The sequence below is a fragment of the Neofelis nebulosa genome, chromosome 10 (assembly GCF_028018385.1).
Source record: "Neofelis nebulosa isolate mNeoNeb1 chromosome 10, mNeoNeb1.pri, whole genome shotgun sequence".
Taxonomy (NCBI): Eukaryota; Metazoa; Chordata; class Mammalia; order Carnivora; family Felidae; genus Neofelis; species Neofelis nebulosa.
The window spans coordinates 81,809,836-81,833,746 of record NC_080791.1 but is presented as its reverse complement, the minus strand read 5'-3'; the positions used below and the strand labels follow the sequence as shown (position 1 = coordinate 81,833,746).

The 23,911-nt window shown below is 37.6% G+C and overlaps 1 protein-coding gene across 3 annotated transcripts in view; it reads right to left on the bottom strand.

The window, feature by feature from the left end:
- Window positions 1-2,022: 2,022 nt before the first annotated feature.
- Window positions 2,023-23,911, bottom strand: part of BBOX1 (gamma-butyrobetaine hydroxylase 1) — a 59,744-nt gene continuing 37,855 nt past the window's right edge. For all 3 annotated transcript variants that reach the window (XM_058688497.1, XM_058688498.1, XM_058688499.1), the window contains exons 5-8: window positions 18,616-18,721; window positions 12,949-13,145; window positions 5,199-5,365; window positions 2,023-2,572 (exon numbers count right to left, since the gene is read on the bottom strand). In XM_058688497.1, coding sequence (XP_058544480.1) covers window positions 2,412-2,572; window positions 5,199-5,365; window positions 12,949-13,145; window positions 18,616-18,721 — 631 coding nt within the window. In that variant the 3' untranslated portion in view covers window positions 2,023-2,411. The remainder of the gene's footprint in view (window positions 2,573-5,198; window positions 5,366-12,948; window positions 13,146-18,615; window positions 18,722-23,911) is intronic.

Below are 23,911 nucleotides of genomic sequence, written 5' to 3'. Positions count from 1 at the left end.
ACACATAGTTAACTGATTGTCATCATTATAGTTTGAACTTAGGCATCCAATCCCAGAATTTACACCACTGCTATTCCATGATTTTTCACTTTTAGTCAATACATGCGCTCTGTTCACTCTCAGTTCTTTGTGCCTCTTCTGCCCTTTGACTTGGAGAGTTATGCTCCCTTTTTTGCCTGAAAAACTATGATTAATACCCATTTAACTCAGACTGAAGCTTTGATTAATCAACCCAGTCTGGCTCTGTTGCCTTCGTATGAACCATTCTGTTAATATAGCACTTCATCATCTATATCCTTATCTGTTTCCCTACCAGACTATAAACAGTCACATCTCGAGTCCTTCTGTGTCCTAACTCTAGCAGAGTGCATGATATATAGCAGGTATGTGATAAATATCAGCTGAATGAATTAAAGTATAATAAGTCATGTTAGGGGCTCCCGGGTGGCTCAGTAGGTTAAACGTCTGACTCTTGATTTCCGCTCAGGTCATGATCTCACAGTTCGTGAGATAAAGCCCTGCATCTGGTTCTGCACTGACAGCATGGAGTCTGTTTGGGATTCTCTCTCTCCCTTCTCTCTTTCTCTCTCAAAATAAATAAACAAGCAAGCAAACAAGCAAACATTAAAAAAATCACATTAGCCTGGCAGTACCTGGGGTTTAGATGCTGTAAATGAATGAAGCCAGGGTCACTCCAGAAAATTATTTTTAGAATAATTTAGAATTATTCATAGAATAAGGCCATGGCTCTATTGAGCTTGACTGTTTTCGTTCTAGGAGTGTCTTAAGAGAGATGGGATTGAAAACCCAACCCATTTCTTTTGAAGTTCAAAGACATTAATCATATGTGATATATTACTGTAGCCCTGATCAAGACCACATGATAGGAAAGGACAATGAAGGCCCCAGAAAAAGGCAGTGTTGTCAGGGAAAGCGGAGTCTAGGCTGTTGATATGGACTCAAAACCAGAGTTTGGAGAACCAGTGGGGAGTTGTGACAAGGGCTCACAGCACCTGTGATCTAGCCTCCCAGTGCCGTGGACACCCTGTGAGTGTGAAGTAGAAAGAACACATGGATGGAAGTAGTACTTTCACTTGTTCTTTTTTTTTTTTTTTCTAATGTTTATTCATTTTGGAGAGACAGAGAAGGGGGGAGAGAGAGTATGTGCATGTGAGTGGAGGAGGGGCAGAGAGAGAGAGAGAGAGAGAGAGAGGGAGACAGAGGATCTGAAGCAGGCTCTCACTGACAGCAATGAGCCCGATGTGGGGCTCAAACTCACGAACCGTGAGATCATGACCTGATCTGAAGTCCAATCCTCAACCAACTGAGCTACCCAGGTATCCTCTTTCACTTGGTCTTAATGCAACAGGTGGAGTTCCGTGGTGTTGACAGTCATTAATACTTTCCAAATAGGAAGCCTGGTTAGGTCCCCAACAATATAGACTAAAAATCTATGTATTGATTTCAGCAAATGGTAATGCTGAGGCTCCCCTTTCAGCAGCAGTAGGGAAAGGACTGGTCTCAACATAAGTGGCATTTCCATGGCTAGCCATGACGTCTGTGTTCCACCACTGGGGACAAGGAGTGACCATACAGGAAGGCAAGACCAGCAGGGGAAGCTGTCCTGAGATTAGCAGACACTGTATCTGTGTATGAGTGTTGCATGCACTTTAGTTAGACCTTTCCTAGTTATTAGTTGAAGGCAAGGAATGAGAACTGATTCACAGACAGGTGTAAGCTATACTGGCAATCCTTAGGAGTGCTGACTCAGGACAAGAGAAACATAGGCAGACTAGATTTCCCCTTCATTTGACATGTTTGGGTTTGGTGTCATAATTTAGTTGTTAAAGAAAATGTTTGGATCAGAGGTTGTTGAGGTCTGAAAACCTGGATAACAGAAATCTATAATAAAAGTGAATAAAACAGATCTTCAAAAATATGAAGCCTTACCCCAATCATGCTAAGGACAGTCACATGCAGTCATGAAAATTGAGACTGCACAGAAAACAGAGAAGGAACATGTTTTATTTGAGACAAGTTTTATTTGAAACACAAGCTTTATTTGAAACAAAAGCTTTATTTAAAAAGGGATTTATTTGAAAAAGCTTTATTTGATACAAAACTATTTGTAGGCATTCTGGAGCCTCTCATATACAGGCAAAAGAAATTAGATCATATATGCAATAGAGCAGAAGAAATGCTTTACTTGGAAAGGAAAAAACACTGCTAAAACATCTAAAATGTTGGCATTGTATATGATTATGAGAAAAGGAAAACCCTTCTGATAAAGAGGGCACGTTCATGAAAGAAATTAATATGTAAATGACGTAGATCATAGTCTGTGAAGACAACCTTGCCATATCTTACAAAATACACTCATTGGAATCTTACTGAAATTGTAGACAGGAGATTCAGTTTGTGTTCTGGATACACTGCCTTAAGATACGAAGCCTTGACATTACTACATCCCAGTCGGCATAAGCTCCTTCCAGATGGCGGGATATCTCAGTTCCTGCTTCATAGCTACATCGGCCATGAAGTAAGCGCCAGTTATCAAAAGTAATCACATCACCTAGACAAAACATTTTTTCAATATGAATAATCATGTGTTTCAATGATTTGCAGAGCTAGAAAATATAAAATGCAAAATAACATGGATACTTTGTTCACATCAAGAAATAGTATGTTTCTTTTTTCCTGTTGTTTTTGATGTTTGTTTTATTTGTTTCAAATTTTTATTTAAATAAAAATGAAAAAGTTAACATATATCATAATATTGGTTTCAGGAATAGAATTTAGTGATTCATCACTTCCATATAATACCTGGTGCTCATCACAAGTGCCCTCCTTAATCCGCATCACCTACTTAACCTGGCGCCCCACCCACCTCCCCTCCAGCAACATTCATTTTGTTCTCTCTAGTTGAGAGTCTGCTTCTCTCTTTCCCCCTATGTTCTTCTGTTTTGTTTCTTCAATTCCACATACAAGTGAAATCATATGGTATTTGTCTTTCTCTGACTGAAAATTGTACATTCATTTTTTCACACAATCAGATCATTGAATGCAAACTGCTTTAGACCTTTTGACATTTATAGTCCAGGCTTCTGTAGACACTTTTATAATTTTTACTAAAATATTATCTTTAAAAAATGTTTATTTATTTATTTTGAGAAAGAGAGTGCACACGCACATGCACAGATGAGCGGGGGAGGGGCAGAGACAAAGAATCCCAAGCAGGGTCTGCACCGTCAGCACAGAGCCAGATGAGGGGCTCCATCAATCCCACAACCCTGAGATCATGAACCTGAGCCCAAATCAAGAGTCAGACACTCAACCAACTGAGCCACACAGGTGTCCCTAAAAAATTATCTTCGTGTAAAACTTTGAATTGCTCTTTGTGGTTGTTATTTAGCTCTTACTTAGAAATATTTCTTTCCAAACCAATTTGACAATAAATTTCATATATTGGAAAAAAAGAAGAAATATTTCTTTCCAGTTTAACAGCTTCAAATAATTACAAGGATAGTGACTTGGTCTGTCTTCTATGTTCCTAGTATTTTGTGTACATTATTTCTAAGCCTCATAAAAATACTGAAAAGGGTGTTCCATCTTTTCATTTGAGAAAACCGAGGCTCCAGGAAGTTGAGAGATTTGCCTAAAACTACACAGCCATTAAATGGTAGAGCTTCAATTCCAACTTCTATTTTTTGGTATTTTTCTCTCATGATATTTCCATTTTATATGTTACTGCTCTTAAAATCAACCTGATGTGACTGCCTATCAGTGGATTTATAGAGGTTTCCAATATTACTTTATTATGCCAAAGATCAATTAAAAAGCTAATTATGATTAGAATCTTCCCCTCAGCCAAATCAACAGCAGAGAGAAATTCTGTTTTTTATGATAGATATTAAAACCTCAAGTTTGAGATCACTTCACTGAGTCAAGGTGGTCCAGAACAAACACCATGCTCTCTATTCCTTTATTTTAAGTAGCTGGACTACTTCAAAAAAATTGTTTTAAAGTTTATTTATTTTTGAGAGACAGAGAGAGACAGATCATGAGCAGGGGAGGGGCAGAGAGAGAGGGAGACACAGAATCCGAAGCAGGCTCCAGGCTCTGAGCTGTCAGCACAGAGCTCTAACCCGGGAGCCGTGAGATCCTGACCCGAGCCGAAGTCAGATGCTTAACTGACCAAGCCACCCAGGTGTCCATGGCTGGGCTACTTCAAGTACACTTCATTTCAGGTAGCACTATCTCTGCCAGAGCAAATAAGCTAAATGAGTGAACATTAATCCTCTACTTTAGAGAGAATCAAGGGATAATTTTATTTGTTTTCCAGGGTAGAAGAATTAAGACTCAGTTTGTATTGACAGGCTATCAGGATAGAAAACCTAAGTCATCAGTCTTGACATCAGAAGTGAGATTTCATTTGGTTTATAGCTTCTCTCTCATGTATTTATTCTTTATTTTTTAAAAAAAATTTTTTTTTCAACGTTTTTTTATTTTTTATTTTTTTTATTTTGGGGACAGAGAGAGACAGAGCATGAACGGGGGAGGGGCAGAGAGAGAGGGAGACACAGAATCGGAAACAGGCTCCAGGCTCTGAGCCATCAGCCCAGAGCCTGACGCGGGGCTCGAACTCACGGACCGTGAGATCGTGACCTGGCTGAAGTCGGACGCTTAACCGACTGCGCCACCCAGGCGCCCCCCATGTATTTATTCTTTAGGTTGGAGGTTATTAAATTTGGTGTGATTAAAGATTACCTATGAGTCTGCTAGAAATGAATATTTTTAGGGGCGCCTGGGTGGCTCAGGCAGTTGAATGTCTGACTTCGGCTTAGTTCATGGTCTCGTGCTTCGTGAGTTTGAGCCCCACATCCAGCTTGCTGCTGTCAGCCTGTCAGCGCAAAGCCGGCTTGGGATCCTCTGTCCCCCTCTCTCTCCCCTTTCCCCGCTTGCACTCTCCCAAAAATACATAAATATTTTGAAAAAGAAAAGAATATTTTTTAGTCTGAAGAGGCAATAGAGCAGTGGTTGGGGCCAGGAGTCTGCTATTTAATCCAGCTGGCTGCTCGCAAAGATTGTTATAAGTGTTCCACATGCCATATATGAGAGAAACTGCTCTAGATCTTGCTCTAAATAGTTAAGGTTGAAGAAAATCCCTGTGTTGAGTTTGAGAAAATGTGTTCACTGACCTGGATTCATCTTGAAAGTAACCTTGTATTCTTTACAGTTCATGAGGTCAACAAACTCCTTCAGAGCAGCATAAAAAGGCTGAACTCTTTCAACAGGTACATCAAATACAGTGTCTCTGGTTGCATTATTGAAGTTGATGCGGATCACTTGGTCTTTATCATCTAATCTATTTTTTAAAGAGAAAAAAGTTAAAATATATAAGCCATGAAGTATTTATTTACATTTCTGAGGGTCAGTTTGTCTTGGGAGATGTGTCTGAAATACAGTATTAATGAATCCAGAAACATGTACAGAAGGTATTGAGGTTATCTGTGGTACAGTATACTCATTTGCTGTTTATTCATTCATTTAAGTTTTTTTCTTTTTTTTTTAAATTTTTTTTTTTTCAACGTTTTTTATTTATTTTTGGGACAGAGAGAGACAGAGCATGAACGGGGGAGGGGCAGAGAGAGAGGGAGACACAGAATCGGAAACAGGCTCCAGGCTCTGAGCCATCAGCTCAGAGCCTGACGCGGGGCTCGAACTCACGGACCGCGAGATCGTGACCTGGCTGAAGTCGGACGCTTAACCGACTGCGCCACCCAGGCGCCCCTAAGTTTTTTTCTTTTAATTTTAAATCCAGTATAGTTATACAGTGTTCTATTAATTGCAGGTGTATGATATAGTGATTCAACACTTCTGTACATAGTGCTCATCAAGATACGTGTACTCTTTTTTTTTTTTAAGTTTACTTATTCACTCTGAGAGAGAGAGAGAGAGGGAGAGAAAGAGAGAGGGAGAGTGTGCACAAGCAGGGGAGGGTCAGAGAGAGAGGGAGAGAGAATCCCATGCAGGCTCTGCACGTTAGTACAAAGCCCAATGTGGGACTTGAACTCATGAGCTGTGAGATCATGACCCGATACAAAGTCAGATGCTTAACCAACTGAGCCACTCAGGTGCCTCAAAATATGTGCACTCTTAAACCCCCTCACTTATTTCACCCCTCCTCTAGTAATAGCAATTTGTTCTTTATAGCCAAGAGTCTGTTTCTTGGTTTGTCTTTCTTTTTTTTTCCCTTTGTTTTGTTTCTTAAATTCTACATAGGAGTGAAATCAGATAGTATTTGTCTTTCTCTGACTTATTTCGCTTAGCATTGTGCTCTCTGTAGCTCTATCTATGTTGCAAATGGCAAGATAGCATTCTTTTTTATGGCTGAGAAATACTCCATTATATATACACACATACATCACCTCTTTATCACACCTGGGCTGCTTCCACATTTTGGCTATTTTAAGTAATGCTGCAATAAACACTAGGATGCAGTGTATTAATGTTTTTGTATTTCTTTGGGTAAATATTCAGTAGTGGAATTACTGGATCATATGTTAGTTCTATTTTTAATTTTTTGAGGAAGCTCCACAGTGTTTTCCACAGTGGCTGTACCAGTTTGCATTCCCACCAACAGTGCATGAGGGTTCCCTTTTCTCCACATCCTCGCCAACACTTATTGTATCTTATGCTTTTGATTTTAGCCATTCTGACAGGTGTGACGTAACATCTCACTGTGGTTATGGTTTGCATTTCCCTGAATATTAGTGATGTTGAGCATCTGTTCATTTTGGAGATCCATTTAGCAGGTGTTTTTTGAAATCTTACTACATAAGTGCCTGAATGTTTCAAATTAATTTAAAATAAATGTTACTGAAAGATTCCAGTTAAAAAGTTGTTTTTTTTTTTATGTTTAGGAAAATGAATTCATTCTTCATTCTTTAAAATAGTAGCTTTTATGTATTAGAATATTTTTATGTTACAAGTTCATGGGTCAACCACTTTAAGGTTTTTAAGTATGATTTTATTGAAGCATGACTGGGAAGAAAAATCTATTTTCTAAAAGTTTGAAATGCAGTGTTCTAATTCCATCCCTAGTTTATAGATCGGGAAACTAAGACACAGTGAAAAGAAGAATCTAGCCTAAGATATGTTGTTTGTATCTCTCTATACACTATTTATCTTAGTATATAGGCTTCTAGAAGGCCAATACTCTAACTCATTTAGTGTTGTATTCTCAGCGAGCCTGGACATAATAGGCAGTTAATAAATATTCACTGCATATGCTACTGTCTATATTTTTTTCAGTGTCTTGGGACAGTACCAAGGTTTTTTTTAGTATTTTGGAGATAGTATATTGTGATCACTCTATCCTTCCTTAGAATATGGATCATGATCATGACAATGTAAGATAATACTACTTTTGATATAAGAATAGATACCATTATTTCTGCATTTAAGCTATTCTGGTTAGAATTGGCACAAGATGAGCATTGTCTAGACACAGAAACAAAAGGAAGAGATTTTTTTTTTTAAGTTTTTTGGGAAGGTGAACTTTCAGCTAGTCCTAAAGCATTGACCAACTCTCTCATTTGTTTATATAGAAATAGGAAGGATGGATGAAAACTGAAGGTGGGCAAGGAAGGTGGCCAAGTATGGAGGGGTGTTCCTGGGCCAGCCCGGGAGGTGGTACTATGAGCCTATATGTGACTGGGACCCAGACCTGATGGGTCAAATCAAACAGACTAGCATGTGTGCCAGAGCTTGGTGACACTGCTTTGGGGTCTAGATCACACTTAGCTGACCAATCACACAGAGTGAACTGTTAACAACAAATCAGGGTACAGGAGGAAAATGTGACTGCCTATAATATCCAAATTGTAGCTCTCTGGGTCCCTGTGCTTTGTGACTCAGATTAATATTTAATCCTTTTGGCCAAAGGCAATTGTAATAGCAAACTCTAAGAATGGGTCATTAGCTGCAACTCTTTGCGTTTTGATAGTGATAGAAAACTACCTATTGGACCCACACTGGGGAAAAAAGTGAAAGAAAGGAATTGGTTTTCAGTAAGGCTCTTGGACTCTTAAAACGAGAATTCACATATACTGATTAAAAAACAGGAGTGCTGGGTGGGTCAGTCAGTTGGGCATCCTACTACAGCTCAGGTCATGATCTCACAGTTCAGTTCATGAGATCGAGCCCCGCGTTGGGCTGTGTGCTGACAGCCCAGAGCCTGGAGCCTGCTTCGGATTCTGTGTCTCCCTCCCTCTCTGCCCCTCCCCTGCTAACGTGCTCTCTCTGTCTCTCAAAAATGAATAAACATTAAAAAACTTTTTCTAAATAAATAAATTTTAAAAAAACCAAATATGACTGAATAGGCAAGGAGAGACCTTCTTCCTTCCCCCATCCTCTCCACACAGGTAAAGAATATTCTGTGGCTTGCAGGCTGCAGCTTTATGAACAGAGAATCAAGGAAAAGGTCCATCAGCAGAAGACTATAGACCTCCAGGTTTGAGTGGCACAAAGGGCAGTTCTTGACCTTTCAATTGCCCTGTTCGAGTTTACATTGCGGGTTTCAGACCCTTTCAAAGTTTCTGAGAACATTTTGTCTTTTATTCTTATCTGTGAGAATTGCCCCTGATCCTCTTTCCCTCCTCTCTCCCAGTTTTATTCTTGGTACATACAATGATAACACCCTTTGTGCCATCCTCTGTGTCACTGACAAGGATGTCACAACTTTGAACCTTCTTGGACGTCTTCCACCCAAGCCAGTCTGGTGATCTGTTTCTTTTTCACTAACACTGTAATTCCTTGATGGAAATGGTTGTGCTAGCAATGAGCTCTCCCTTTTAGAGTCCATGTGTGTATCCTCACCTATCAGTGAAAGGAATTTTGTGACTCATTAATTTAAGAAAAACCAGAACTGTATGCCCCATGGACCATTGTATTACACTTTCATTTCTTTATTTCACATATATAGATAATAATAATCAATATTGTCTCTTTCTCTCTGTCTCTTTTCATTCACCTGGTGTTTACTCTGTCTAAAAAAAGACACAAATTCATTATTTAGCATTTTTAGCAATGACATGAGGGGAAACAGAAAGCAAACTTAGTTATGAGTCTAGAGAAGACATTATTCTAACGATTGAACAATGTTAGAGGAGATGATTGGTTGACATCTTGAAGATCAACCTAAAATGTCACAGTAAGCAGGAAATTCTGCATGGCACCACAGAATGAAAGGGAGGTCCCAATTCAGGGTTACATGCTGAGGAAGTGTAAAAGGCCCCCATCGATGAGGAGTAACTGGCTATAGACTAGTGATATGTAAAAGGTAAACATTTAAACGTAAACCAGCATCATGGCAACTACAGATCAGCAAAAGCAAAATGTCATCAGTGATGCCAATAAAAGAGCCCAGTAAAAGGACTCAGAGAATCATCTCCCGCACTCAGAGGTGGTGCCATGATTACTCCTCATTAGTTTCAATAGTCGGTCTCACTGAGAGATGTGATATTTGATGGGATTTTTTGAATTTGTTGTGGGTAAGTCATTGTGGTATTGCCCACCACATCACATTTTATTAGGATCTGCAAGAACAATTTATTTCTCACTTAGAACTATGTTGAATCTTGGGAATTGTTTATGTTCCCTCCTAACTTTGGTCTATAGAAACTCACAGCTGAAACTGAAATCTATCATGAGTAGATGTGTTGGACTTTCTAGAATTTTGGCTAGTTAAAATTTATTCTGCCCTTTTCAGAGCCAGGCACAGTGATAAAGCAGTCTATCCATTGTCTCTATAATTCCCATTTCGATTATGTGTGGTAGGCATTAAGATTACTCCCTTTTTACCAGAAAAGAGACAGCTTAGCAAGCCTAAGTCACTAGAGCATGATCACCGCACTAACAAGCCAAGGAGTGGGAATGGTGTTCATGCGACTGAACTTGTAATCACTAGGATGCAGTAGTGTAGCTTAATCTGATCCTTATAATTTTTTTCCTAGTTTATTTGTTTATTTGTTATTATACTGCCTTGCACCTAACTCTGCCAGCAGCCTGCGAGATCTTTTTGTACTAGATAGAACATATACATCTCGAAAGAGTTAAAAATTTAACCGTGAGGAAAATTAAATTAATCCAAACACTCCATAGACAAAGTTCCTCAATTAATTGAAAACCCTATTTGTTTCACCTCCTGTTGTTAAAAATACATTTTTAAGTGGATTAACGTTAATCACTTGATATTCCCAAGGGATATCCCCAAGACCTTGAAAACGGCCAAATTCTGGAATTTTACTATAAAAAACAACAAAGCCAAATTGCGATTCAGATGACATATACTCAACTAATGTCACTTACTTACTAAGGGTTATTTGTTCTTTTGTTTGTTTTGCCTCCATCCTCTAGCCTGCAATTATATTCACAACAAAACTGAAATCTGTTATGGGTTTTTAAGGCAATTTTTGAATAGTTAAAACTGACCTGTTAAAACTAAGACTCCAACAGTCATTTCTTCTCTTTCCCACTGTGATGACCTGACCACTCAGAGAACGTTATTCTGAACTACAATTTATTTTTGATGGCTGTCTTTCTCTGAAACCCTTCATCCAATCTGTCAGGAAAATATGCTGTTTCAACCTGCAAAATACATCCATAAGCAGACACTTCTCCACACTGCCACTACCACCATATGGTCACTCATGTTCCAGTTACCCTCACCTCCAGCCTGCTGTCCTGCAGCAGCTTCCTGACTGGTCTTCCTGTTCCTGCCTTTGCCCTTCTCCACTGTATTCAGCACAGCAGCCAGGGTGATCCATTCAAAATATACATAAATTTATCTAAGTATAAGTGTCTCTCTTATGGTCAAAATCTTGCAGCAGCTCCCTATTTCACTAAGAGGGAAAGGCAATATGTTTTTAAACAATGGATAACAAGGCTCTATATGAGCTTAGCTCCCATCTGACCTCCTCTCTTAACATTGCTCCACACGGGCCTCCTTGCTGTCCCTTGAACACATCAGATGTGTTCTTAAGGTCTTTAGGACATTTGGTCTAGCTGTTTCTGGAAACTGCTCCTCTTTTGAGCAAACTCCTTCACTCCTCTAAGTTTTTGCTCAACTATCACCTACTCAGTAAAGCTTTTCCTCACCACATACTAAATACGCAAGTTCCATCATCCCTAAGTCTTTGGTTCTGCAGATTCCCCTTATTCTACCCTACTACACCTGTTTTCTTAAGTACTTAAAAAATGTTTTAATGATCATTGCAATTCACTCGTTTGTTTTCAAATCTCTAATTTTCTCTTCCCCCGATAGACTTGAAACTACATGAGGGCAGGAATCTTTGTTTTGTCCACAGATGTATCCCAACTACCAAGAAGAGTGGCTGCCTTTAATAAAAACTTGTTGGATGAATAAATGAAGGTCACATGTTTATACAAGAGAGATGAGCTAGGATATTGGGGATTTGATTATTCAGTGACTTAATTGTCATATTATTTGTCTGTTTCTCCTAAAAGAAGAATGCAGACTCAACCCTAAAATTGGAAACACCCCCAAATTCATGAACTGAGATTTGATTAAATAAATCCTATCTTAGAAACACAAGGTAAGATAATTCTTGAATAAAAGGATAAATTTGTGGCCTTTGTAAGTAAATCCTTGGAAAAATTATGAGGAAATAATGTTAAATGAAAAAAATAACAAAATCTTCTATATAGGGAAATATGATTTTGGTTGGCATTGATTTAGGCAGACATTTCTGGTTTTTTTTAATCAGCTCGTGAGGTTCAGGTGAGACTGACTCTGCTCCAGAGATGAACACGTAATCCAGAATGGCCAGTTGGAATTTTCTGATTTTCTGGCCATGGCAATTGCCTCAAGGATGGACTTAATTACAAATTGGGCAGTGGGTTGTCTAGTTTTGTTACAGCTATTGGGAAATGAGGACTTTCTGTGTGTGTGATTACCAGCTCTAAAAACAATGAAAATGTAGGGATTCTATTGACATCTTTGAAAATTAGGCCAACACAGAGGACGGCAAAGCTATAAGATGAAGAAAAAAGAGATCAATATCAGATGATGTTGTTTAACATCAGATGATGTTTGATCTACCTAATTTGAGTTATATTCTTTCCCTTCTGGCTGAAAGGATTTTGACTAGTACAATCCTAACTCAATATAATTCTGTAGAACTTGTATTTAAAATAAAAAAATCAAGTGTAGGGGCGCCTGTGTGGCTCAGTCAGTTAAGCATCTGACTTGGTTTCAGCTCAGGTCATGGTCTCGCATTTCATGCATTTGAAATCCGCATCGGACTCTGTGCTGACAGTGCAGAGCCTGCTTGGGATTCTCTTTCTCAATCCCTCTCTCTCTCTGCCCCTCCCCCACTTGCTCTCTCTCAAAATGAATAAATGTAAAAAAAGTTTTTAAAAATCAAGTGTATATAGTCTTAGTTATTTCTCTTATATTAATCAGCAAGAGATTTCATGGAATTTGATCAAGATTTTTTTTTTTTTCAACGTTTTTTTTTTTTTTTTTTTTTTTTTTTTTTATTTATTTTTGGGACAGAGAGAGACATAGCATGAACGGGGGAGGGGCAGAGAGAGAGGGAGACACAGAACCGGAAACAGGCTCCAGGCTCCGAGCCATCAGCCCAGAGCCTGACGCGGGGCTCGAACTCACGGACCGCGAGATCGTGACCTGGCTGAAGTCGGACGCTTAACCGACTGCGCCACCCAGGCGCCCCGATCAAGATTTTTTTATGATGAGAATATTCTTTTTTCTTCTTTTTCCCTCTAAAATTGGATTAAACTGTTAACAAAAAGTAAAGCTCTGGAGTTAATCAAAGCTCTTCTGTTTAAGCTTTACATTTAGGTTAATGAAGATTTTGCAGTCAGCTGTTTAACTGCTATGAGAAATGTATAAATAATACTTACTCTATAATCTTGTGTTTGGATTGTACAGAGAAATCACAGTAATCCACTCCAATGTCTGTAAAGTCCACGAAAGTGGAAGACAAAATCTGGAATGCTCGAGGATTTTTTTCCTTGAGCTTTCGGCATACATTAAACCCATCTACAATTTCTGAATCACCCCCCGTGACTGTTTGTTTTATGCAGTGCAGAAGCTGAACCTGTGAAAAGAAATAGAGAAATGTCTTTTAAAATGATAAACACACTTTTTGACACTGTTAAAGATTCAGACAGATATGAATGCACTAAAGTCAACAAAACTTTTAAATCTCTTTTGTGTCAGCAGGCAAAGGGATTGGAGAGAAAAAGTTGCTTTTAATCAACACCCTATAGTTCAAACATTGTTTCAGCTTGAGACATGAACACAGGCATAATAATTTTCATTTGTAAACAAAAAGCACATATCATAATGGCTACAGGGAGTGAACACTTCATATTGGAATATTTATGTACTTCATATTGGCTTTACGGAGGTGGTGGGATTTAAACTGGGAAAAGAAGGCTGGATACAGTTTTGGACAGTTAGAGGGGCACCTGGGTGGCTCAGTCAGTTGGGCTCCTGACTTCCGCTCAGGTCATGATCTCACAGTTTGTGGGTTCAAGCCCCATGTTGGGCTCTATGCTGACAGCTCAGAGCCTGGAGCTTGCTTCAGACTGTTTCTCCCTCTCTCTCTGCTCCTCCCCTGCTTGCGCTCTGTCTCTCTCTCTCTCAAAAATAAAATAAGCATTAAATAAAATTTTGAAAAGATTTTGGATAGCTAGAGCAGAATGGAGAAAGCAAATCACATGCAGTGATCATGGATATGCAAAAATGCACGCTGCACAGGATATCAAAATGTTTGGCTGCAATAGGGGGTCATGACTGAAAAGAATGTCACGACTGAAAAGAATAGACCCAGTTGAAAAGGTAACTGAAGCCCTCATCATGGCGTCTTGAATGTCAGATGAAGAATATTGGGCTTTCTCTTGGGTACAGAGGGGAATTGTTAAAGGCTTGTGAATATGGATGTAAGGTAGCCAAGACTGAGTTGAAGAATATTAGTCTGGGGGTGCACGTAGGATAAATTTTTTTAAAGGGGGGAGTTAGTGAGAAAGTTACTCCTTAAGAATTTAATGAGACAGTTCAGGTATAAGGATACAAAGGGAATGGAGGTTAGGTGGGGCTATGAGAATGAATAACCCCAAGAAACACTGGGAATAAGAAACCAAAACGATAGTTATTTTTACTAAGATTTAGGGAGAAATGTTTGACATTATTTATTTTGAAAAGCAAAAAATAGTAAAATTTTAAAATATCATTTTTTGAATGGAGTTTATATGACTCCTTTTGGTAAGTTAGCATGTGTGAATGATTTTGAATACCTAATTTAGACTCAGCTTTTCTGCTAAAAGAAACGAACACTAGTTAGCTGTGAAAACTTCATTCTAATTTAAATAAAAGTAAGAATCAAGTCTGACAGTTCTTGTAGAAAGAAAGAGGCAAATATGATCAAACATCAAGACCAGGAGAAGCATGAGTGGGAAAAATATCCATTTTGCTTGGTTATTTCCATAGATGGTCTAGAACGGGGCTATCCATTCAAACTTTCTGCAGTGATGGAAATGTTCTTTCTGCACTGCCCAATACAGTAGACTCCAGTCCCACATGGCTGTTGTGTACTTGAAATGTGGTCAGTGTGACTGAGGAAACTGCATTTTAAATTTTATTTCATCTTAATTTAAATTAAAATTTAAATGATCACATATGGCTGGTGACTACTGTATGGGATAGTGCAGATCCAGAACACAAATCCTGCTTTCTTTCCCCAAAAGGCACAGATCTCACTATTTTAAATCTTATACATACTTGTTCTCAAATTATAGTTGTACGTTTATCAATTCCTTACAACAGTCCTTAGAATTTGATACTTTCATCTCCATTTTATGGTTGAAGAAACTGACACCCAGAAGTGAAAAAGCTGGGCAGCTAGTAAGAACATAGCTACTACCTGGTAACACTGACATTCAAACCTTGATCTATTTGCTTCAAAATCTTCATAAAGCAAGTCCTTTCCTATAAAAGGGGAAATCCCTTTACAGGACTCTTAATAATTCAGTATCGTGTGGTGTGTGTATGTATGTGCTTTGTAAACTTAAATTCCCATTTCAGGTTGACAATGCCCTTTTTTCTGATGTTAGGGGAGCACTAGTCTAAATTAATAATGGTTCTGCCTTTAAATTGATGCCAATTTGTAGGCTTGAAAAAGTATGTACATAAGCTGACCAAGTCATCTTAGAAAACCATTTCATCACCAGGGCTATGAAGGGTCAAGCAGCATGATTAACGAGGGAGAAATGAAGACACCAACCTCAAGTCTACCAAACTCTAAAAAGGCAAAATAATGGCAGACCTCTCTCTTTGAGAGAATCAGTGTTCTTTCAATCTTAGGTTTTGCCATATGAAGTCACAGAATATTTCAAATATAAATCTTTAAAACAGATCAACCGATGTCTTTTACATAGATCCAATCTTAAGAAAGAAAAAAGATGACTGATGCTGCCAGACAACACTTCCACGGCTAATTCAAAAGGTAAATAGGTGCCTGATGTGTATAAAATCCAATTTTATTTCATGTAAGTCACTCAGGACCAAAAACATTTTCTTTCTAAATGTTACTTTATGGCAGCATGTGACTTTTGGCCAAAGACAGTGAGCAAAGGAACATCCGTTTCATTAAAGATGTGTCTCCTTATCTCTGCCCCACATGATCCAAACTGATGAAACTCCACTTTCAACAGGTAACTTACTATTCAGATCATTTCATCTGCACTGAAAAGAAAAGCGACTTATTCTATATGTCATAAAAAACCTCAAACTTTCGTACAAAGACCCCTGAATGATTCAAAATGGAAACTTGAACAATAGCACAAACAGGTGCCTACAATCTAATTGTTCCCGTACTACAATCTAGACATTTTAGGAATCATCTTTCATTTGAAAATCTTCTGTCAGGTCTTTTATCCTTGGATGTTTCACTTGCTGACAGAGACAGGTACAACTCTGCGGTGTTTCTCTGCCTCTTTATAGCATGCCTATGAAGTCTCTGTTACATGAAAGGTGCTGGGTTAATCTCAAGATACAGAAAAGTGTAAGATTCAGTTCCTGTATTTGACGAGTTTTTAATGTATGACAAAGTCTATGCTCATCACATTATACCAATTATGGTAATTAGAAAGTCCAACTCAAGACCAGCATGGTGTGGTGAAAAACTATACAGAGGCCTGGATTAAGTTTCAAGTGTTCTATTAGTCAGATGTCACCCTGTGAAAGCATTTAACCTTGCTGTGTGTCATTTTGCCCTCATTTCATTATTCCAACATAAAAAGGCATAATCGTCTCCCTTACAGAATGTTAGGAGGGATCAAAATAATATAAGTAAAAATACTTTGAAAAAGTATAAAATGCTATGAAAATGTCAAGCATTATATTATACTTCAAGAATATTTGTAAATCACTTAAAAATGTGATTGTGTAATGACTTTTCCTTAGGCTTTCAATTGTAACCCAGCAATAAAACCTGAACTCATAAAAACTAGCAGATAATTTAAAAATTAAAATAGAATCTTTAGTTTTCTAGTGTAATCTTTTAATCTTTATTGCATCCAACTTCTCCAACCTGTCTTTGGTTGATGAACTGAGCTGATTAGTTTGGCTTTTAATCCCAAGTTTTAGGGAATCTCTGGGAAACATTTAGAACAAATCACATTGTATGTCTTCACTGGCCCCTCATCTCCACCCAAAAGGTGACTATAGGACTCCTGTCACTGTCATCATTTTGTCCAAAAAAATCATGTGGTGTTTTACAGTCAACAAAATAATTTAAAACACGTGAAATTAAATACTAAAACTAGCGGGGCGCCTGGGTGGCTCAGTCGGTTGGGCGTCTGACTTCGGCTCAGGTCATGATCTCATCGTTTGTGGGTTCGAGCCCCGCATCGGGCTCTGTGCTGACAGCTCAGAGCCTGGAGCCTGTTTCAGATTCTGTGTCTCTGTCTCTCTCTGACCCTCCCCCGCTCAAGCTCTGTCTCTGTCTCTCTCAAAAATAAATAAACATTAAAGAGAAATTGAAAAAAAAAATACTAAAACTAGCTTAGTTAACACTGGCGAGGGAAATGGGTTAACTAGGGCACGGAGAAAACTTGTTCAGTTAACATGATGAAGAAAAACAGATTAATTTTGATTTTGGCCCATTTTGCCTTCACTGGCTAGAGAATTGCTCAAAATGTCCACTTCTGCTTACCTTTGAAGATACAGATTTCTGTGTGGATATTTCATTTAATCTCATTTAGCTATAAAAATAGGAACAAGATATCTTTCAAAGGTATCGTTCTGACCATTTATTTCTTGGTTTAACAAAACGATGCTTTTGTAAATATGTTGCTGGTTTAGTAGAATGGCAATTTTGTAAAAATGCAGTGGCAGAACATCCTTCCAGAAATTGTCCTGGAGGGTTTGTGGCTCCATGCTAAGCATCTCCCTCCTTGAGGAGCAATCCGATACACGGGAGAGTAGATGGTTTCCAAATACAGTAAAACCTTGGTTTGCGAGCATAATTCATTCCAGAAACATGCTTGTAATCCAAAGCATTTGTATATCAAAGCGAATTTTAAGAACCATTGGCTCACTTGTGGTCATGTGACATTTGGCATCACGTACTACTCATATTGCAAGACATGCTTGTTTATCAAGTTAAAATTTATTAGAAATCTTTGCTCATCTTGCAGAACAGTTGCAGAACAAGTTATTTGCAATCCAAGGTTTTACTGTACAGCCATGGTTATTCTGCTCCTTGCATTCCCACGCCTTTGTAGTGAGTATTTGCAGCTCATAAAAGGTGGGGTTTACTTCCTCACCTTTTGAAGGTAGGCTAAACTTATGATTTCTTTAGATTAATAAAACATGGCAGAGGTGACATTGCACTGATGACTAATGTAGATCTCAAGAGGCCTTCATGTTTTGGCTTGCTCTCTGAAAATTTACATAAGCCTGGGCTAGCCGGCTGGTGGATAGCAGATTAAGTAGAGCAGAGGCAAGACACCTTAGGTTTTCCACACAGGTCAACCAGTTCTTAGCCAGCCCAACAGCAGAACTGTCCAGCTGGACATAGCCTGAATTATAAAAACATGTGCTAAGTAAATGGCTATTCGTTTAAGCCATTAAATTATGAAGTGGTTTTTACGCAGCAATCATTAACTGATACAAATGATGGCCATGTGACTTTATGGGAAAACCCTCAATTTTATTCCCTGGTTTTATTTTCTCTTTTAAGTCTCTTGGGAACAGGAAATATGCAAAAAGACCTCAAGATGCACTGCTATCATAAAATTTGTCTAGGCAAAGCAAAATGTGCCAATAATTATTTCCAGAAAGAAACAAAGAAATTTTTTTTTAAAATACATGAAAATCTTCTCTCCCTTGGGAATGTTAGGCTATTCAAGATTTAGGTATAGACATTTTGTTTGGATTGTGCTTGAAGAAAGATCTACATAAGACAGATTAGTTAGTGAAATATATGGACTTGTAGACTCAAAATATAGAAGGATATTGGTCCTTGGCCTGCCTTGTGGAAAATATGTTGAGGCTCACCTTACCCCAGGTGGATGATGGAGGGCTGGATAATCAGTGTGAAAGCTTAGCTTCCCGGTTGTGTAAGCCACATTGTTTGCGTCAATTTTGTCTTGCACTTGCCAAGTATGTCTGTAAAATACAAGAAACATATGTTTAAACGGGCTGTCACCAAGCCAGAGGAAATGTGTTAGAATGAACTGGATACATAGGGGAAATGGAAACTTTTCATTTTATGAAATAATTACCATAATGATGTGAGCCAGGAAGAGAGCTCGACCTTTCCTTGTCCAAAGTAACCATTTCAGAATATGCATCTCCTCCCTTCTTTTCCCTTCTCCGAAGAAAAATACATTTACACCTTAGTCTCTCCCACAGAGTTCATTGTAGGTTATGTTTTTTAATAGCTAAATGCATTTAAAAAGCATTTATTAAAGTGAAATTCACAGAACATAAAATGAACCATTTTATGTGTTTTTTTTCTTAAGTTTATTTATTTTGAGAGATTGAGTGAGCAGCAGAGGGGGCAGAGAGAGATGGAGAGAGAGAATGTCAAGCAGCTCCGTGCTGTCATCACAGAGCCTGGAGTGGGGCTTAATACCATGAACTGTGAGATCATGACCTGAGCTGAAATCAAGAGTCAGATCCTCAACTGAGTCATGCAGCTGCCCCAAAATAAACTATTAAAGTGGACAATTCAGTGGCCCTTAGGACATTCACAATATTGGTAACTATTACTTTTGTTTATCTAGTTTCAAAACATTTCCATAGCTCCACATTGAAACCTCTTACCCGTTACAAATTTTCTTTCCATTCTGCCCTTCTCTCAGTCACTGGCAAACACCATATCATAAATCTATCTTTAAGTTTTTGGAGAGCTGCCAAACTATTTTCCATAGTGGTTGGACCACTTTACTTTCCCACTAGCAGTATGTGAGTGTTCCAATTTCTTCACATCCTCATCAACACTTGTCATTTTCTAGTTTTTGTTGTTCTTGCTGCTTCTGTTGTTATTTTTAACCATCTTAGTGGGTGTAAAGTGGTATTTCATAGTTTTGATGTGTATTTTCCTAATGGTTAATGATGTTGAGCATCTTTTCATGTGCTTGTTGGCTGTTTGTATATTTACTTTGGAGAAATGCTTGTTCAAGTCCTTTGCCCATTTTTAAATTGAGTGTTGTGTTTTGTTTTGTTTTTTTTTAAATTTGTACAAGTACTTTATATAGCCTGGATACTAGAGACCCTTAACAGACATATGATTTACAACTATTTTTACCCCTTCTATAGATTGTCTTTTTATTTTCTTAGAAATGATATTTGATGCTCAAAAGTTTTAAATTTTGATGAAGACCAATTCATCTATTTTTGTTGTTGTGTTTTTGGTGTTGTTTCTAAGAATCCATTTCCCAATCCAAGGTCATGAAAATTTATCCTAAATTTTCTTCAATGAATTTTATGGTTTTATATCCAGGTCCTTGATCTCTTTGAGTTAATTTTTGTATGATGTGTGAGGAAAGGGGCCAACTTCGTTCTTCTGCATGTGCATATACTGTTGTCTCAGCACCATTTTTTGAAGGGACTGTTCTTTCCTCATTAAAAGGGTTCAGCATCTTTGTTAAAAATCAATTAGCCATGGATGTATGGGCTTACTTCTGGACTCTCAGTTCTGTTCCATTAGTCTATATGTCTATTCTTATTTCAGCACCACAATATATTGATTACTGTAGGTTTGTAGTAAGTTTGTTTGTTTGTTTGTAGTTTGTTTGTTTGTTTTTTATTGGTTTTTTTATTGGTAGTAAGTTTTGAAATCAGGAAATATGAATCCTCCAACTTTGTTCTTGTTTTTTTAGGATTGTTTTGGCTATTCAGAGCCCCTTGCAATTTCATATGAATTTGAACATTGCTTTTCCATTTCTACAAGAAGGCTATTGGAATTTTGGTAAGCATTACATTGAATCTGTAGATTACCTTGGTAATAATCACATCTTAATATTTTGTCTTCCAATTCATGAATGTGGGATGTCTTTCAATTTATTAGGTCTTTTTAAATTTCCTTCAGTGTTTTGTAGCTTTCATTTTACAAGTCTTCCACCTCCTTGGTTAAAATGATTCCTAGGTATTTTATTCTGGATGTTATTGTAAATGAATTTTTTTTTTAAATTTCTTTCTCAGATTGTTCACTGCTAGTGTATATAAACACAACTGATTTCTGTGTATTGGTCTTATATTCTGAAACCTTGCTGAATTCATTAAATACCTCTAATAGCTCTGTGTGTGTGTGTGTGTGCACATATGCACGCATATTCTATGAGGTTTTCTATATATCGGATCATGCTATCTATGAAGAGAGATAAATATACTTATTCCTTTCTCATTTGGATACCTTTATTTCTATTTTTTGCCTAACTGTCCTGCCCCAAACTTCCAGTACAATATTGAATAGCAGTGTGAAAAACAGCACTCTTCTCTTGTTCCTGATCTACAGGGAACATAATTAATTTTTATTTTATTTTATTTTATTTAATAAATTTTTAATTACACTCGGATAACTATTACTCAGATCAGGAAATATAACTTTAAGCTTATATGTCCTATCCCAACCAGAATCTCACCTCTCTCTTCTTCAAAGTAACTACATCCATAACTTCTGTATTTATCATTTCTTTGCATTTCTGTATATTTTTACCCTTGCATATGCACCCTCAGACACTATGTTTAATATTTCCCATTAACAACAATTGTTAAGTCTTTCAAGTCTCTTAATCAGGTTTCCCCTCCAGCCTGTTCTTAAAATTTATTGTTTGAAGAACTTGGGAACTTGACCTATAGAGTTCCTCACAGTCTTGTCTTTGCTGATTGCATATCATGGTGTAGTTCAACATGCTTCCCTGTCCTCTGTGTTTCTAGAAAATTGGCAATTAAGTGCAGAGGCTTGGGCAAACTCTATTTTCTCTCTTTTGCAAAACTACAGATGATACTGTGCTCTTTTATTCCAAGATACAGAATTTTGAGATGTCTTTCTTTTTGTGATGTTTGTACACACTTATGCTCAGTAGCTAGATCCACTAAAGTTATTGGGGGTCTCAAATAGTGAAATACCAAATTAATAATTTCTTTTTTATTTATCAGTTGGAATACTCTTAAAAAGATCTATCTACTTTCCTTCATCTAGTATTTGGTTACTCTATGTAATAGCTTACTTAGCGATAATGAGATAAATACTTGATTCCTTCCCTTTATTTACCATTTTATAATGTGATGGATTAGTTTTCTCTCACTCCAAGATGAATAATTAGTTTTTTTTGAAAATAATACTATTGATGAAAATATATTAAAACTAGATAGAGGTAATGGCTTCACAACATTGTCAACGTACTAAATGACACAGGACTGTGTCAATTAACTTTAAAATTGTTAATTTTATGTTATGTCAGTTTTACCTCCGGTACAAAAAAAAATAGCTTGGCTTAAAAGTTAAAAAGAAAGTTAGTAAAAGAACTAAGGATTACTTGCAACTCTGTGGCCAGAAAATAAACCAATATTCAGATTTTGTAAGGCTTTTCCTTTGGAAGATTGAGGCCATGTGTAATTAGAAGCAAGCTGTATTTTAAAATAAGCCAAAGCTGGTGTGAAAATTGTGTCACTATATATGCACATCATTTTATTGCTGTTATAATGTCTATTTATTAATTTATGTTCACATTTATTAAATCATTTTTCAATAAATATATGTTGAACAACTACTCTATTCCAGGCATAGTTTTAGCATTAGAGATATAGCAGGAAACAGGGAGTAAGAGAGACAAATAAACAAGTAATTACCAAATGCAGTAACAGAGATGAGTGCTATGAAGAAAATAAAGCAAGGTAAAGAGGTAAGGATATTGGGGGCCAGGAGAACATCATGGCAGGGATAATGCTTTGGGGGGTGCTCCAGAAGACCTAGAAGAAAAGAAGAAATGTGAATTTCTGGGAGATGTGTTTTAGAAAGAGGAATCTGAAGTGAAAGGTAGGATTTCTTCCCCAAGTTCTGGGATTGAGGATGAAACTAGCTATTTGGCTCTGTGTTTTTTTGTTTGTTTTTTTTTTTTTTTAATTTTTTCCATTAAAATTTAAAATGGAAAGGCTGGTAAATCTTTCAGCAAAGTTTAAAGTACCATCTATATGTGGCCATAAGCTGGAAAGAGACCCAGTGAAAGAAGAGGAGTATATATAGCCTGCTGCAATTCATTTCAAATATGAGTCAGACAATCCATTATACTGTAGTGACTACAGCCAGGAAATACATGTTCTCTATGAATTCATGTCACTCCATGACCCATACCTAATATAGATTCTGGCTCTTGTCACCATCAGCATTCCAAGAATAATCAACATGTAGTAAAGGACTTAAGGATGCTAAAAAAGGAGTTTTATCAAATTGTAGAATATATAATATCTTCTAAGAAGATGATGCTTTTGACATTGTGAGTAGGAAATGACTATATTTAGATTTTCTTTTCAAGAGTGCTGATGGTTTTGCATTGATTCACCTACATTCCCTTTTCTGTTTTCTCCTATGATCAGGGGTAAACTAACTGAAATTCATGCAGCCAAGAGCTGGCTGAGATTCAAGGTGAACGCATTAGCCAGGGAACAGATCTTTTCTTTGTTTGACATTAACTGGCTGTAGAACAGGGATGGGGCCTGTGACTTGGCATCATCAAAGCAGTTCTCCAGCCTTCTGTGCTAACTGGCAGAGGATGATAAACATTTTTCAGTCTTAAAGTGTCTTAGGCACGGTATGGGATGTGTAGCCTAAAAGTCTATATGCGCACGTAATGATAAATCCCAGGAAAGGAGCTTGCCAATTCCAATCATAAAACATTCTCATAATAGTTATAGCATAAGTCTGGAAAAATCCTAGAAATGTCATTTGGTCTACCTTTCTACCTCCGTATAGAAATGAATCAGGCCAAGAAGGCTGCTGCTGATTGTTTATGATCCTAAATTTTCACGTATCCTTCTCAAATCCAAAGGAAAACACAGCAGAAACAAATGCAAATGTGACCCATTGGCCTGTGGAGAAACTGTTTTAAAAGCTCACTTGTGGGACCTTAGTGAGATGAGTGTGTATTTACATGCATCTTTCATTAGAAATAGATTCCGGTGTTCTTCCAAGTAAAACAACTCGAGCAGATTATCAGGAACCATCATGACTGAGGCAGAGATGAAGCACCAGGTTTCTCTAAAACTAGAGGTAGGCTCAGCATAGCATCTTAATCCATTGATATAGACTTGCCTGGTGTTGTGCAAGGACAGGTCATTGAAACTGTGCACACA